The sequence below is a fragment of the Ammospiza caudacuta genome, chromosome 7 (genome assembly GCF_027887145.1).
Source record: "Ammospiza caudacuta isolate bAmmCau1 chromosome 7, bAmmCau1.pri, whole genome shotgun sequence".
NCBI classification, from domain to species: Eukaryota; Metazoa; Chordata; class Aves; order Passeriformes; family Passerellidae; genus Ammospiza; species Ammospiza caudacuta.
The window spans coordinates 48631322-48646540 of NC_080599.1; the positions used below are offsets into that span (position 1 = coordinate 48631322).

At 38.6% G+C, this 15219-nt stretch overlaps 1 protein-coding gene and 1 non-coding gene across 2 annotated transcripts; both read left to right on the top strand.

The window, feature by feature from the left end:
* The first annotated feature begins 2070 nt into the window (after nucleotides 1-2070).
* On the top strand, nucleotides 2071-14898 carry RABGGTB (Rab geranylgeranyltransferase subunit beta). Its single transcript, XM_058808378.1, has 9 exons — nucleotides 2071-2164; nucleotides 2642-2749; nucleotides 3742-3939; nucleotides 6179-6284; nucleotides 7696-7748; nucleotides 7876-7986; nucleotides 11419-11544; nucleotides 12245-12394; nucleotides 14309-14898. Exons 1-9 carry the CDS (start codon nucleotides 2162-2164, stop codon nucleotides 14447-14449), a joined length of 996 nt encoding a protein of 331 aa, XP_058664361.1. The 5' UTR covers nucleotides 2071-2161; the 3' UTR covers nucleotides 14450-14898.
* LOC131560394 (small nucleolar RNA SNORD45) lies at nucleotides 2909-2991 on the top strand. The gene has a single exon (XR_009274971.1). It is a non-coding gene; the product is annotated as a small nucleolar RNA SNORD45 (small nucleolar RNA).
* Nucleotides 14899-15219: the final 321 nt, after the last annotated feature.

The following is a 15219-nucleotide window of genomic DNA, read 5'->3' on the forward strand; positions in this document are numbered from 1 at the left end:
TGAACAGCCATTCCAGTTGAGCAGCAGGAAAGCCTGCATTGCTACTGTCTGTGTGTATCTGTGCTGGGGATTTATATACTAGTCAGATTCTGGCCTTTATACTCTGAAGCATGTACATATTAAATGAGGATCACTTCAAATGAGAATGTGTAGCTTTCCCTTAACAATTACTTACAATATGTTTTTTATTTAAAATCCAGTATATTTAAACACAAAATCAGAGAGTATGCAGAGTTGGGAGGGACCCACAAAGACCATCAAATCCAACTCCTGGACCTGCACAAAAATCCCATTCTGTGCCCAAGAGCATGGTCCAAATGCTGCTTGAGTTCTCACAGCCTTGGAGCTGTGACCACTGCCCTAGTGAGCCTGACCATTCTCTGGGGGAAAAACCTTCCCGTAATGCCAAACCTAAACCTCCTGACTCAGCTCCAACCATTCCTTCAGGTTCTGTTACTGAGCACCAGAGAGATGAGATCAGTGTCTGTCCCTCTTCCCCTCACAAGGAAGTTGTAGACTGTGACTGGGCTCCCCTCCAACTCTTCTTCAGGTTGAACAGACCAAATGACCTCTGCTGCTCCTCATACAGCTTCCCCACAAGGCCCCTCACCATCTCCACTGCCCTCCTTAGGATGCTGTCTAATAGCTTCATGTCTTGTATATATAAACCTATTATTCCTTTCCATCAATGCATATACTTAACTATGCTTGCAGCAAGAACAGCCAAGAAGAAGGAATTTGGAGATTTATTTTTTTAACCTTGGATAGACCTTTCTTGGCAATGCTGGCAGAACAGACATTCCCTGGAGTTTTTGCACAAATTACTGGATACGTGAGGCTATACTGCATCCAGTTCTAGGCTCCCCTGTATAAGAAAGATGGGGACTTCAAGCAGGGAGTCTAGCACATGGCTAGAAAACTATTAAGGACCTGAAGCATCTGTCATGTGAGAAGAGGCTAACTTTTTAGCCTAGACAAGAGAAAGCTCGGGTAATTTTATCTATGTGCATTAATTCTTGATAGGATGTAATGAAGAGGAGGGAGCCAGCCTCATAGTACCCATTAACAACACAAGAAGCAGCAGGGACAAATTAAAATACACGACATTCCACTGGAACACAACTTATTTTTTTACTGTGAGGGCTGTCATATGCTGGCAGAGGTGGTGGAGTCTCCATTTGACACTCAAAACTCAACAGGTAGTGGTCTCGAATAACCTGCTCTAGCTAAGCCTACTTGGTGTAGGTGGGTTGTGCTCCATGATTTCAAGAGGAATCTTCAAACCTCAATTAATCTATTAAGTAATTTCCAATTTCACTCCAAAATGTCCTTGCCTGTGTCTGGTATCTTTCATATCTCATCTGAATTTACTGGATGGTACTAATACTATCATCAGGTATAAGCTCTGCAATCCTTATTTATTGGGTAAGCTAGCTGGAAAATCAGTTCTGTAAAGAAAGCATTTAGTCTCTATAAATTACTGACTTTCCTCCAGGAAGAGTCATAATGCAACATCTTTGGTAAGTATTTGACATATGTAAGACCTTATTTTTAACTGTCCTATGCAACATTATACGTACTACAACTTCTTTGATGTTTCTGCCTGGTATAGTTCAGGGGGAATCAAAAGTTGGTAATCATAAACAGAATCACCCAAGGCAGTTTTAATTAGGAAGCAAGAAAGACGGTTTTGAGCAAAAGCACAGTTACCTTTACCCATTTTACCTGCGACTAAATTCTTGGATTTGCTTTTTCATAGAGCTGAGGAAGGAAACCGAAGTTATTTCTAAACGCTGTTTTATTTGATGTGATGCAAGAAAGTGCACAGCTGGAGTTAGTGTAGTTTTAACTACCGGTTCCGGAATAGACTTTACCTGCGGCAAGCCAGGAGGCCACAGCCGCCGCGGGCCGCCCTCAGGGCACAGCGCGGCCCCGCGGCCCCCGGTGCGCAGCGCCGCTCGCTTGCGCGCAGCCGCCGGCGGGCGGGCACAGCGAGGCCGGGCGGGCACAGCGAGGCCCCGCGGCCCCGGGTGCGCAGCGCCGCTCGCTTCCGCGCAGCCGCCGGCGGGCGGGCACAGCGGGGCCGGGCGGGCGCAGCGAGGCCCCGCCGGCCGCCGCCTTCCGCTTTGCCGCTTCCCCTCTTCCTGTGCGTGCGGAGACCATGGTGGGTAGCGGGGTCGGCGTTGCGGCTCCTCTCGCCTGCGGGAACGCTTTGTTTGCTGGCGCGCGGCTGCATCGGCCTTGGAGAGACGCGAGTCGCGCTGCTCCGCTCGGGGGGATGGCAGTGGCGCTCGCCTTTCCAGCAGCCGCGGGAGCGCTCGGGCCGGGCCGGGACCGTGGGGGCGCGGGGCGGCACGGCTGGGCCCGGGGAAGGGCTCCCGCGTCCGGCGCTTCAGGGTACTCTTGGCGAGTTGGTGTTATTTCCTAGCTTTCTTGCAAGGCTTGGTTCGTAGCCTTTCCTGGGGAAGGGTTTGGCCAGGCTGAACGGTGATGGCGTGAGATGCGCAACCTGACCTACTCTCAAAATAGCTAGAGAGATGTTTTTTCCCAGAGTCGCAGTCACCGGTGTTGGCTGTTTTATACCAAGTTGGTAAAACGTTTTGACCTGACATTTCAATTGACTTATTGGTGCTTTTTACAGGGGACACCTCAAAAGGATGTTATAATAAAACCCGATGCTCCAAGCACATTACTTTCAGAAAAACATGCGGACTATATAGCTTCATATGGAACAAAGAAAGATGATTATGTAGGTATCAGTTTGTTACAGTACAGCTGTGGTTTTGTTAACAGTAATAACCTTTATTTATTGGCTCAGAGCTAAGGGTTAGATGCATGTTAAAAAGCTAATTGTTTTTTACCCTGCAATCCAAATTGTGAAATAAAGGTGCTCTTGCTAATGTCTCTAGGTCTGTGATGAGTTTTGGCATGTATTATCTGACTATAAATTTGAAGATTATCATTTTAGCTGTATAATTACTCTGAGACCTGAGAAACAAGCTACTAGCTTCTTCATTCACTAGAATGCACAAGTAAAGTTATATTTGCATGTTACTCTTTTGATGGGACAGCTTGCAGTTGTAAGTGGTTGGATGTAGTCCACAACAATGGGATTCCACTTCCAGCAAATTGTCAATAACTGCGTACGTGAAGAAAAGTTGCGGTTACCTTAACTGTTCACAAGAGCATGCCAAGGACTGTTGCTTTCAATTGTAGTGCATGTGAAAAAGTTTATGTAGTGCGGATGATGTAATCAGTGTAAGAGAATTCAATGTGAAATTTCTCTCCCTAGTGGGACTTTAAATTGTGAGAGTTTTGGCACTTGGAAATAGACTTGTTATTTTTTGAGACTAGTTGGGGTGGCAATTTGAGGCCTTCTTTGAATGTCAAGATAATAAGTGATGTGAAGTGAACTGGTGCACAACTATTTGTAGCTAATTTGACATTGAGCTTGACAGTTTGAACTAGAAAAATACAGGGAGGGAGGGAGGGAGTGTAGTACGTGTTGGTATCTACAAGCGCATTTTTCCGTATGTATGTGTATATACGCATGTGCATGATGTACAGAATATCTGTGAGTGGCTGAGGTGTAGTTGATAAATGGTTGGAAAATGGTTGACTAACTAGAAGCTAGTGAACTTTGTGAAGCTAGAACTTTGTGAAAGTTAACTAACGTATTTTCATTACCCTGCATTGGTGGGGTGCTTATCTGATCAAGAACTAAAATAATGCACTGTTTAGGAATACTGTATGTCGGAGTATTTGAGGATGAGTGGTGTGTACTGGGGACTGACAGCAATGGATCTCATGGGGCAGCTGCACCGAATGAACAAGGAAGAAATTCTGTCATTCATCAAATCATGTCAACATGAGTGTGGTGGAATAAGTGCCAGCATAGGTCATGATCCTCATCTTCTGTATACCCTCAGTGCTGTCCAGGTAAATGTAGGAGGGTAATTTTACAAAAAAGTGTTTGTGCTTAAGATTTTGATGATTGCAGATTTATGAACCAGTTACTGTTGGAGGCCCATGACAAAAATTATTTCGGTATCTTAATAAAAAAAGAATCTACTGGACAAAACTTTAGGATTTAGATGTATTACTTTCTAAAAATTGACATATTTGGGAATTTTTTAACGGTCAATTAATGGTTGCTGCATTGTTGCCAGTTTAGTAAGTTGTCTTGGAATACTCCTTAGCTACAGGTTTTACTGGAGCATTTTATAGATAATTTTTGATTTTATAAATTATTCTTAGTGTTCGTTGAGGTGACAGATAAGTATGACCAGAACAAGAGCAAAATTTTTTATTTTTATATGAGTTTTTTGGGGGTGTGTAATTTAAAAATTGTACTAGTGTGCTGAACATGTAATTTATTTGGTGCATATGCTCCCCCTGATAAGAAGTAACTCAGTCTTATTTTTTCACTGCAGCTATCTCCATTATAGACTTGTTTTTCACTATTACTCATTCCTTTATTTTGTTTTGGTTTTTTTTGTTTGCTCTGCTGATGCAAATAATTTTGTGAAAAAGTACTGAAAAGGCTCAAACACTTCTGAACAATTAGCTAGATTGCTTGCAGGGTGCGTCTCATTCAGTCTTATGGATGAAGTATTTTAATGGCATTACAAAAAAAAAAAAACAAAATGGCATTCTTTTCTAGGCAGAAACTATGATGGATTTAAGATATTGGGTTTGAACCCCTTAGGTAGGACAGGATGCTCTAAGGTTGATCATTATTACCTCTTTAGCACTAGAATTACTCTGAATACACTGTGAGAACCAGGCCACTAAAGTTTTTCCAGGCTGTGATGTTTAAACTTTTCCAAACTGTCCAATCCAGCTCCTTTCACAAATTCCAATTCAGTATAAGGGGGATACAATTTGAGGTTGTTACCTTACCTATTAGATATGTTAGTTCTTAAATATGTACTTGGTTTTACTAGGAGATATTTTCATGTTAACTAAATTGAGCTGTAGCTCTCCAAACTGAAAAAGTGTTGACAAATGCTGATGTAAAGTTTTTGTGGCAAACCTAACCAGCGTATCTTAATGAGTATGCATGGTCTTAGTGAACAAACAGCATTTAGTGCTGTCTACGTATCCAGGATGTTTAAAGGGTCACATCATATGTTCTTGTGATCTCTCTCAATAGTAATTTGTTCAGGTTTGCATTTAGGGTGCATGTTGTGATTACATATTTTCTGTTGGAATTGTAGGTTCTTGTTTTTGGAATTTTCCATAAGACTTATATTTTATTTGACTTCAATTTTATCTAACAATTGAAAGATTCCAGCTAACTAGATTTAAAGTCATAGTGTCTAGTGTTTTTCAGATTGGTACTATAATATTACTTCATTTCAGCTGGGTTTTTTTCTATTTTGTGCTGTATAATAAATTCTTATTTTCTGTCTTTACTGATTTACAAGGTATGAGTAAAAACATAAAGTCAGATGGGCTCAGGAACAGTACTGTTGTTTTCACATGATATTGTGTCATACAGATTTGCTGGTTTAAATCAGCGGTAGAAATTGGAAATTGGTTTGGAAAATTGTATTCCCTACTATAACCTTCATTTTTCTTCCAGAATATATTCACTCTACAGTTGGTGGATAATCATATTGTTCATACTTTAATTATTGCATTTTGGTTCTATTAATTAAATTTAAAATTTTAATCTAAATAAAAATCTAATAATTTGAAACAAGTTATTGTTGATAAGTTTGCCCTGTAAGTGGAGTTAGTAACTTAACATATACATATCCAAGTAGTCGCAGTGCAAAACTACAAATTGGTGCATCCTAGGTGTCATTGTCCCATTACAATATTGACCATAATCAAATATCTGTTCTACATATTGCTGACATAAAATAAATAAACCTGGTTGTGCTTTTGAAAGGAGACCTCAACACTGTAAAGTAACAAAGCGTGATAGAGTTCAGTTTGAATTGTTTCTGTCTCCCTTTGAGAATGCCCTAAAGGTTTTAGACAAAGATAATCTGCAGTGCAGAGATTAACTACCAAAGTGGGAAAAATGTTTAATAAATCTTACCAAATAGTATTCAGAGTTAATTAAATCATGTCTTTTATAAATCCATGATTTTTTTTGTTAAGAAATAAATTTTTAAAGTTTTTGCTCCTCTTTGATTATTACTGTGTCCTTTCTTTCCCCTCCCAGATTCTTATTTTATATGATAGTCTCCATGTAGTTGATGTAAATAAAATTGTTGAATATATACAGAGCTTGCAGAAAGAAGATGGATCGTTTGCTGGAGATGAATGGGGTAATTTTTAGATCTTCTAAATGTAGTGTCTAGGTTGACTTGTGTAAGTCTATAAACTAAAGTTTTCTTGAATGGTCTTTTTTGCATATGTATTATATGGGAACACTTTTATTTTCTGAGTCATGAAAAAGAAGAGTTAGTGAAGGACAGAATTATGTTTCATTCTTTTCTAAATATTCTCAACTTCAGTTCCATTCTTGTATTACGAATAAAATGTTTTGATGAAGAAAACTTTCGGGCATTTTTAACTTAACAATACTTTGAAATACTAGATACGCTCTTTCATAAAGGAAAGTTTTATACTTGCTATTTGATGGTAGTTAGTAATGACTTATATCCATGTCAAATATGAAAGGATTTTTCACTTTGTGCGAGTGAGAAAAACTGGGTTTGTACTCATTAACTTCCCTTAATACTGATTTTGTTTCTGCATATAAATTCTTTATGAACAAATACAGCATTTTTAAGCTGTGGCATAAATATTTAGTCACTCTCAAGGTATTTATCATCACGGATGACCTAAATTTTAAGAAAATCTATTGCGTATCATTCTTGTTCAGGTAAAATTCAGCAACTGAGATCTTAGCAGTATATGTATGCTACTGTAAAGGTAGACAGTATGCTGTGCGCTAAATTGGTTCATGGTTTGCTGCACTCTTTTTATTGAAGTATTCCGAGAGGTGCAGCTGAGGGAGTGTGATCCCTGATGTAGGATGGAGCAGCAGATATTTGTTTTTTGTGTTTCAGCTTGTGAATTTCTTAAGAACAGAAGTCTTGCAAAAGTTTGACCAAGAAACAGAATGTTTGCAGCTCAGTTAAATTTTAAATTGTGACTTCAAGTATTAATTGCCTAGAGTTTGTGCTAAAAGAGTTATATTGGACGTGACAAGCAATCATTCTGTTATAGGTGTAGGAGCTTAGGTTTTTCTTCCAGGTACAAATATGCAAGAGAAGCCTTGTAACATTTATTGGATTTCCCCTAAAACAAGAAATGGCTTCCACTTCCGGCTGGATTTAAGGCAAAGCAAGAGCTGTCTGATTATTTTTGCATTATTTCCATTGCTCTGCAACTGTCTGTAGAGCACTACAGAAAAGCTCTAAAATTAAACAGCTGTTTGTAAATTACCACTAGCTGAATTGATTTGGATATATAGCTGTCCAGCTCTAAATGAGTTGACTTTTATGCACAGTAAAACATACAGATCACTTAAATGTAATGTATATTTTCTAAATTACTGGGGAAATAATTGGTAAGCTGGAAAATTAAATTGTATGGGGGGATTTTTTTTAGCTGATTTTTGTTTTTTGATGTAGAACCTAGGATTTTAGCATTTTGTTCTGTACTTTCAGTAGAGATTTAAATGTATGTTGAAAAAATAATTTATTTCATTCCTTATCCCCTACATTATAGGAGAAATAGATACAAGGTTCTCTTTTTGTGCTGCAGCCACTCTTGCACTTCTGGTAAGTCCTAAACCATCACTTGCATAAGTAGAGAATCGATTGGTACTGCTCTTTGGTACTGCTGAAGTTTCTGCAGAAAATCAGCTTGACAGGAGATCAAGTGCATTAATTATTTTCTGACTTTCAGGGAAAGCTGGATGCTATTGATGTGGGAAAAGCAGTTGAATTCGTTTTGTCCTGTATGAACTTCGATGGAGGATTTGGTTGTAGACCAGGTTCCGAATCACATGCAGGACAGGTGAGTTTCTCTTTATATGGAAGTACTTTAAATTAGCAAGCATCACATACTGGTTTATAAATGTTTCTTTACAACATGTATCAGTGATGACAATGGATGTACCTCTTGTTTCCCAAATGCCTGATTCTAGTGTCTTAGTTAAAATAAATGAACAGATAAGTAACCTAATCTGGGAAGGTGAGTCGAGACTTGAGAGTTTAGGTAGGAAAAAAGACAGTAATAGAACAGCTTTTAGGACTGTATTTGAGTCTTCACATAGTGATTTTGAAATTGCTAGCATGAGGATTTTTAGAGAATTTGAAATGGGTATCAATGGAGACGGTGAACAAGATTTATCACTTCTTTCTGACAGAAGTCATAATGAGACATAAACATTAATTGTATAGTCTGTTTGAGATTTATCAGCCAATGAACCCAAATAAAAATCAGACATGAATCCTGTAAAGAATTACTTAATTTTTTGAGGAAAGCCAGTTTTAGATGACATACCTAACTTAGTAATGGGCATATTTCTCAGCTAGAATCACTAGTGTTATACACTGTTACTGGTGACAGTGAATTCTGAAAACAGCTCAATAAAACGTACTTGAGAAGAAAATGCAGTAGTATAATTAGAAAAAATTAAGGGATCTTGCGAGGAAGACAATCTAAGTAACTTCTTTCAACAAGAAATTTACATAATGGAAATAATTTTAAATTTAAACTTACCTTTCCTATACTTTTTTTAATGGAAAAGTTTAGTGCATTTAACCTGAATATGTGAAAAAAAATCAACTTTTAATGCTTTTGCAGTTACCTGTTAATTTTGCATAATTAGGGTGAGTAATGCCATATCTAGGATTCACCTCATCACATGAAAATATTAAAGGCATTTTGTTGATAAGTGTTGGGTTTCCTGCCCGTTCTTAGTTTAAAATCGGGAAAAAAGTAAAATCTGTTACGTGTAATTACCTTATAGTTTTAATGTACAATAGCATTGCCCATATAGTCTAAATGGCTGGACCATGTTCTAGTGTTTGAGGAAGTCAGTTGCACAGCTGAACCCACTCTGTTTGCAGCTGGCATTTTCTGTGAGGATTAGGACTATCGTTCACATACCCCTTAATAAGCTCTCTCTTTCACCTCCATGAAGGTTCAGTATTTTTCAGGGAATGTTGCCAAACCTGATCTCCTTTTATGAGCGGGTGACCTGCCTAGTACTTGAGAGAAAAGCAGTGGATATGTGTACCCTGACTCGAGTAAAGCTTTTGACGTGCTTTCCCACAGAATTCTCCTGGAGAGGCTGCAGCCCATGGCTTGGACAGGGTGCAGTCTTGGCTGCATGGCCGGACCCAGGGAGTATTGGGGAGTGATGTTAAATCCAGTTGGCGAAGGGTCACAAATGGGATTCTCCAGGGCTCAGTTTTCGGGCCAGTCCTTTTTGATATCCTCATCATGTGGTCTGGACAGAGGAATCAAGTGCATCCTCAGTAAGTCACAGGAAGGACCAGTTTGTATGGGAGTTTTGATTCATGGGCAGCTGGCTCTGGACAGCCTGGATCCATGGGCCAAGGCCAGCTGTGTGATGTCCAACAAGGCCAAGTGCCGGGTCCTGTGGCACGAGAGCCCTGTGGAATGCTCCAGGTTTGGAGCAGCAGGAAAGGACTTTGGGTGCTGGCTGACAGGAGCTGTGTATCAGCCCAGGTGTGTGCAGGTGGGCAAGAAGGCCATTGGCACCTGTGCTAGCCCAGTGTGGTCACTGCACCAGGGCAGGTGGTGTCCCTTGTGCTGGCACTGCTGGGGCGCCTCCAATCCTGTAGGCAGTTTTGAGCCCATCACTTCCAAAAGGAGATTATGGTGCTGGAGCATGTCTAGAGAAGAGTAATAGAGCTGGAGAAGGGTCTGGAACATAAGGCCTGTGAGAAGCAGCTGAGGGTACTGGAGTGTTTAGGCCTGAGAAAAGAAGGTTCAGGAGAAACTACCTGAAAGGAGGTTGTGGCAAGGTGGGGGGTGGGCCTCCTCTCACAGTCATTTAGCTACAGGACAAGGGAAAATTACCTCAAGTTGCACTGCAGGAGATTCAAGCTGCATGTTAGGAAGAATTTCTTCACTGAAGGAGTGGTTAAGCATTGCAGCAGACTCCCTAGGAAAGTGGTGGAGTGTCCATCTCTGGAAGTGTTCAAAAAATGAGTAGATGTGGCACTTCCTGGTACAGTGTAGTGTTATTTGGTGGTATTCTGTCACAGACGTCTTTTCATAAAAATCTTTTCTTTAAGATTTTCCCTTCTGAGACGCTGAGGCCTCAGAAAAAGAATGTAAACAAGGGTTATCTGCTGCTGTGGAATGCAACAGGTGCACCTGTGATTGGCCCATGTTGGATGTGTATAATTAATGGCCAATCAAGGACCGAGCTCTCTCTGGGACAGAGTCGGAGAGAGCTCCTTTGTTATCATTCTTTTCTTCTCTATTCTTAGCTTAGCTAGCCTTCTGAGAACTTTTCCTTTTATTCCTTTTAGTACAGTTATAATGTAGTATATATATCATAAAATAATAAATCAAGCCTTCTGATCATAGAATCAACATTCTTGCCTCTCTCTTTACCTGCAAACCCTTGTGACCACAGTCACAGTATTCAGTTAAAGGTTGGACTTGATGATTTTAGAGGCCTTTTCCAGCCTTAATGATTCCATGATTCTTGGCTTTTTGTGCTTCACTGCTTTCTTAGTGACTGCATAAAATGTGACCAAAGTATGCTGTTGCATCGTAAATGTATCTTCCAGGAAAAAACTATTAATTTTAAATTTATTATTAAAAGTGGATTAAATTAAAATTAATACAATTAATTTTATCAATTAATTCTATTAACTAATTAATTTAGGAGACTAATAAAATTAAAAGGGGATTAATCAATGCAGGTACATTACATGGCACTTTGAAAGTAAGCCTGACTGTACACATAGGTAATTGCAAAGACAGTTAATGATCTGAGTTAGCCTGTTTCTGTTAGGGAGTTCATTTGGTCTTTTGTTTACTGTTTGCAAGCGTTAGGGTAAAAGGCAGGTACAGGAACAAACCATAGACTGGATGCAAAATTTTTATAAATGCCATATCCAGCCTGCAGAAGTTGGTTTGACTACTCTGGCTTGAGAGTCTGTGTTTTTAAAATAAAACTATATGGCTCTTTCAGAATCTCCTAGGATTACGTTCCAAACCTTGCATTACTGTCTTATATTAGTGAAATATTACAAATTGTGCTACTGGTACCTTTTTACAAAAGGAACTATAACAATAACATGATTTTCTAAAGGAAAAGTCTTTAAAAGTTGAAATGTGTGTGAGCTTATTTTGCATTGTTTATATGACTGTATTGCTGCTTTGAGATCTTCCTGCATTTAGTCTGCTAAACTGTATTTAGTTATTAAATACACAAAAAATTTATGTCTGTAATTTTAGATCTATTGTTGCACAGGATTTCTGGCTATAACAGACCAGTTGCATCAAGTAAATGTTGACTTGCTGGGTTGGTGGCTTTGTGAACGTCAGTTACCTTCTGGAGGTCTCAACGGACGACCAGAGAAGGTATTTCGTGGCTTCTTTTCTTTGTTCAAACCTCAATGGAGATTGCTTTTTCTGAAGCTGAACTACTGCAAAATGTTATGACTTCCATAAAACATTTAGTAAACTTTTCAAAGAAGTCAGGCCTTCATCCTGATTCTTTCTCTTGTTACTAACACCTGTTATGCAGTCCTTAGCTATGCTTCATTTGAGTCCTCAGTATAGCAAAGTACGCATGTTGAAGGATATCTTGCTGGCCATTTGAACCATTATCCTGTTAAACTGGGTCTTTAATATTTTCTGAGTTGGGGAATCTTTCTGTAGGATTTGTATAAAAATTGCTGTTCTACTGGATGTAAATCCTGAGTGTCACAGTGTTCCACATCACACTAGAGATTTGTGTAACCTAGAATATATTTCCTCTTCAAAGAAACGCGGTGGTTTTTCAGCCTCTCTCACAGAAGGTGAAGTCTTTAAAAATCACATTCTTGTGGTCTTGTTTCTTGAAGAAGTTTGAAAAAGATAGTTTCCTTTCCTGAAAACAGAAGTCCGCTGAAAAGAGACTCTGTCAAGAAATTCTTTTACTCCAAAGACACTCTAAAGTGTTGTGTCTCTGCAAGAGTATTATGATAGCACACCTGATAATGTGCAGAATTACCAGTAAAATTTGCAACATTATGTTTAAAACCCAGGCAAATATTTAATCTGCCTCTCTGCTTGCCAGTTACCTGATGTTTGTTATTCGTGGTGGGTGCTAGCTTCTTTGAAGATGATTGGTAGGATACAGTGGATTGACAGAGAGAAACTGCGCTGCTTTATTTTGGCGTGCCAGGATGAGGAGTCTGGAGGATTTGCTGACAGACCAGGAGATATGGTAAGTGATATTTTTTCTAAATAAAATACACATGAAAATTTCAATTGGAAATATCAACTTTTGTTTGAGTGTAACTCAGCTCATGGTCTAGGTGGGTTTTTGCAGAGGCTGCACTTTCCTCTGAAGGAAGAATAGTGTAGAATTGCCATTGAAGGCGTACTTGGGGAGCGCATTCTTTATAGCGCACATGTATCCCCCAATGAAGTCAGTTCCATTCCTTGCAAAATCTGGTTTGGTCCCCCATAACACACTCAACACAAACCATTTCTCACAAGACCATTTGGAAAATGTAAGGAAAAACGCTCTGTTTGATGGTGGGTTTTCCGGTGCATGTGTGGGTTCTTTGGGTTTATTATTTTGTTTTGTGAAATGGTCTGCAAGCTAAAGTTTGGTGTAGGTTAAATAGTCTTCAGCTCTCTTGGTGGTTTTGTGTGATCTAATTGAATCAAGAGTTTTTATTAAGAATCCCTATACACTAACTTTCATTCTTTGCTAGCCCAGCCACTGAATAAATCTTGTAGCTGACATTTGTCTAGCTTTTGTGATAACATTGTCAAGAGGCTGGTGCTATGGATTTTTTGCTTGTTGAGAAAGCAGTTAAAATTTTAGCCAGTCTGTTCTCTGGTTTCAAGTGGAAGTAACTGATACTGTCCCAGTGAAATGGCAAATAAAGTTTTTATCTCTTAAGAGTGCTGGACAGATAAAATAAAAAGTATTGTGAGACTTCATTCCTTTTGAACACTTGGCTTATTTGTTAATGGTCTGGAAAGGTATTGGCTTTTTATTGCAGCTGAAAGGTTTTTGAAAGGTTTTTATTGCAGATGCCCATGTCTGCTCCCTTCTCCACAAATGCATTAAAGAATAAAGTAACTTTTTATTTTTTTTGCAAGCAGGTACTTTATTCCCAGTTGGGGGAGAAATCTGTTAACTCCAGTTTGTCATTTGGAAAGTGTTTTTGTGTTCTTAAAATAGGAAGAGTTTTGTATTTCTAAGGAGCTTACAGGAAGACCTTTTCTGTTTTCAGAATTCTTGAAGAAATCTCCAGAACTTTAAGTTTAAATGCTTTTCTATCTTTGAGTAATGAAATATGTGTATCTTCTTGGAAGAGCATCTCTGAAGAGCCTTTTCTCTATAACTAAGGAGAGCACCTTTGAGACAGTTTTCCTATGTTACATTAACAGTCATTTAATATTATTTTTACCTGTCTTCAATTGCTGAAGTGTAGAAATTTCTACTCCTGTAGAAATGTTGGCTCCCAGGTTTTTGCTTTATTCTTGCAGACACTCTGTCCTAACAGACCTTGTTGTTTTGGGATATTTTGTGTTTGGGTTGTTTTTTCATTTGTTTGTTTTGTAGGGGGGAGAGGGGGTGCTGGTCCTGTGGTTTAGGAGTAGAGGTTTGGGAGGGGGTTGTTTTTATTTATAGTTCTGGGAGGTTTTCTAGCAAAATAGGTTGCTGCTTTCCTCTCAAGGTTTTACACCTTGGCTCTGTATTTGGAGACCAATAAAGAGCATTATGATGTTTCTGAAGAACAAATGGGCAATTTATGGAAGCAGTACCTGTAGATGATCCAGTTTACTTTTAAAATGTTAATTGGCTTTGCTTCTACCACCCTGTGATATTGCATGCTAATAGACAAATGTGAGTGCTTTTTAACTCAGAGCTGAAAATCATCTCAGCAGCAGATAATTGACAAGCATGCCTGAGTAAATCACAGTATTGTAAATGCCAGTTATGGAAATTTCTTGCCTAATACATGTTAGCACAAATGAAAATTTATTCAGTTGTATTGTCTTCCCCAGAGAAGCCATGGAGATTTTCTGTTCTCTTGCTGACAAATGAAAATTTCATTCCATACAAGTGAAAAAACAGTTGACTTTTGGAAACAGACACAAGCTTTCATTTTTCTTCCAGGTGGATCCATTTCACACCTTATTTGGTATTGCTGGACTATCTTTATTAGGAGAAGAACAAATTAAGGCTGTCAATCCTGTCTTTTGTATGCCAGAAGATGTCCTTCGAAGAATAAATGTACAGCCTGAGCTTGTAAGCTAAGCCTTGTAAAAGACAAAACTTTGTACGACCAATTGCTTTTTGGTTTTACTGATTTATAATCTCATCTGTGAAACTGTCAGCATATTCTTCTTTCAGATGTGTTGATGTGTTTACATTATGGAAGTAAAGCAATAGCTTTGCTGTGGACTTTGTCACTTTATAAATTGTTTCAGAACAGGCTGGTTCTCTTAATCTGAGTGTAACATGTTATTTTGTTGTATTCTAAGATGTGTAGAAACATTTCAATTCTGTATCTAAATGTATGGGCCTTGGCGCTTTTTTTTTTTTTATATAATTTTCAAATCAGAGCTTGACTGTGTGAATGCTTAACTTTTCTATTCCTGTAATATCAACCATGCTAGTACTGATCTTCATACAGGCCTCTTTTGATGGTGGATCATGCAAAGCACTTTAAAAAAAAAAAAAAAAACAACCAACCAAACAAACAAAACAAACCACCAAAAAAAACAAAACAAACACAAAAAAAAAAAAAAAAAAAAAAAAAAAAAACAAACCACTAAAATCCTACCTGAGGCCTGCACTTAATACCACACTTACATATTTAATTATTCCTGTTCACATTTGCCATCGCTTTTCTATACTGAGAAACAGCTGCTTCTTCTAACAGTAATTGGTACCAGTATTACCATAATTATGGTTCTTTTAAATATACAAATGCCTTCATTTATTGATGAGTCCCTTAGACAAAATTCCACTGATAATTGAGATACAGCACACCTTGAGTATGTAGAGTGAAACTTGCTAACATT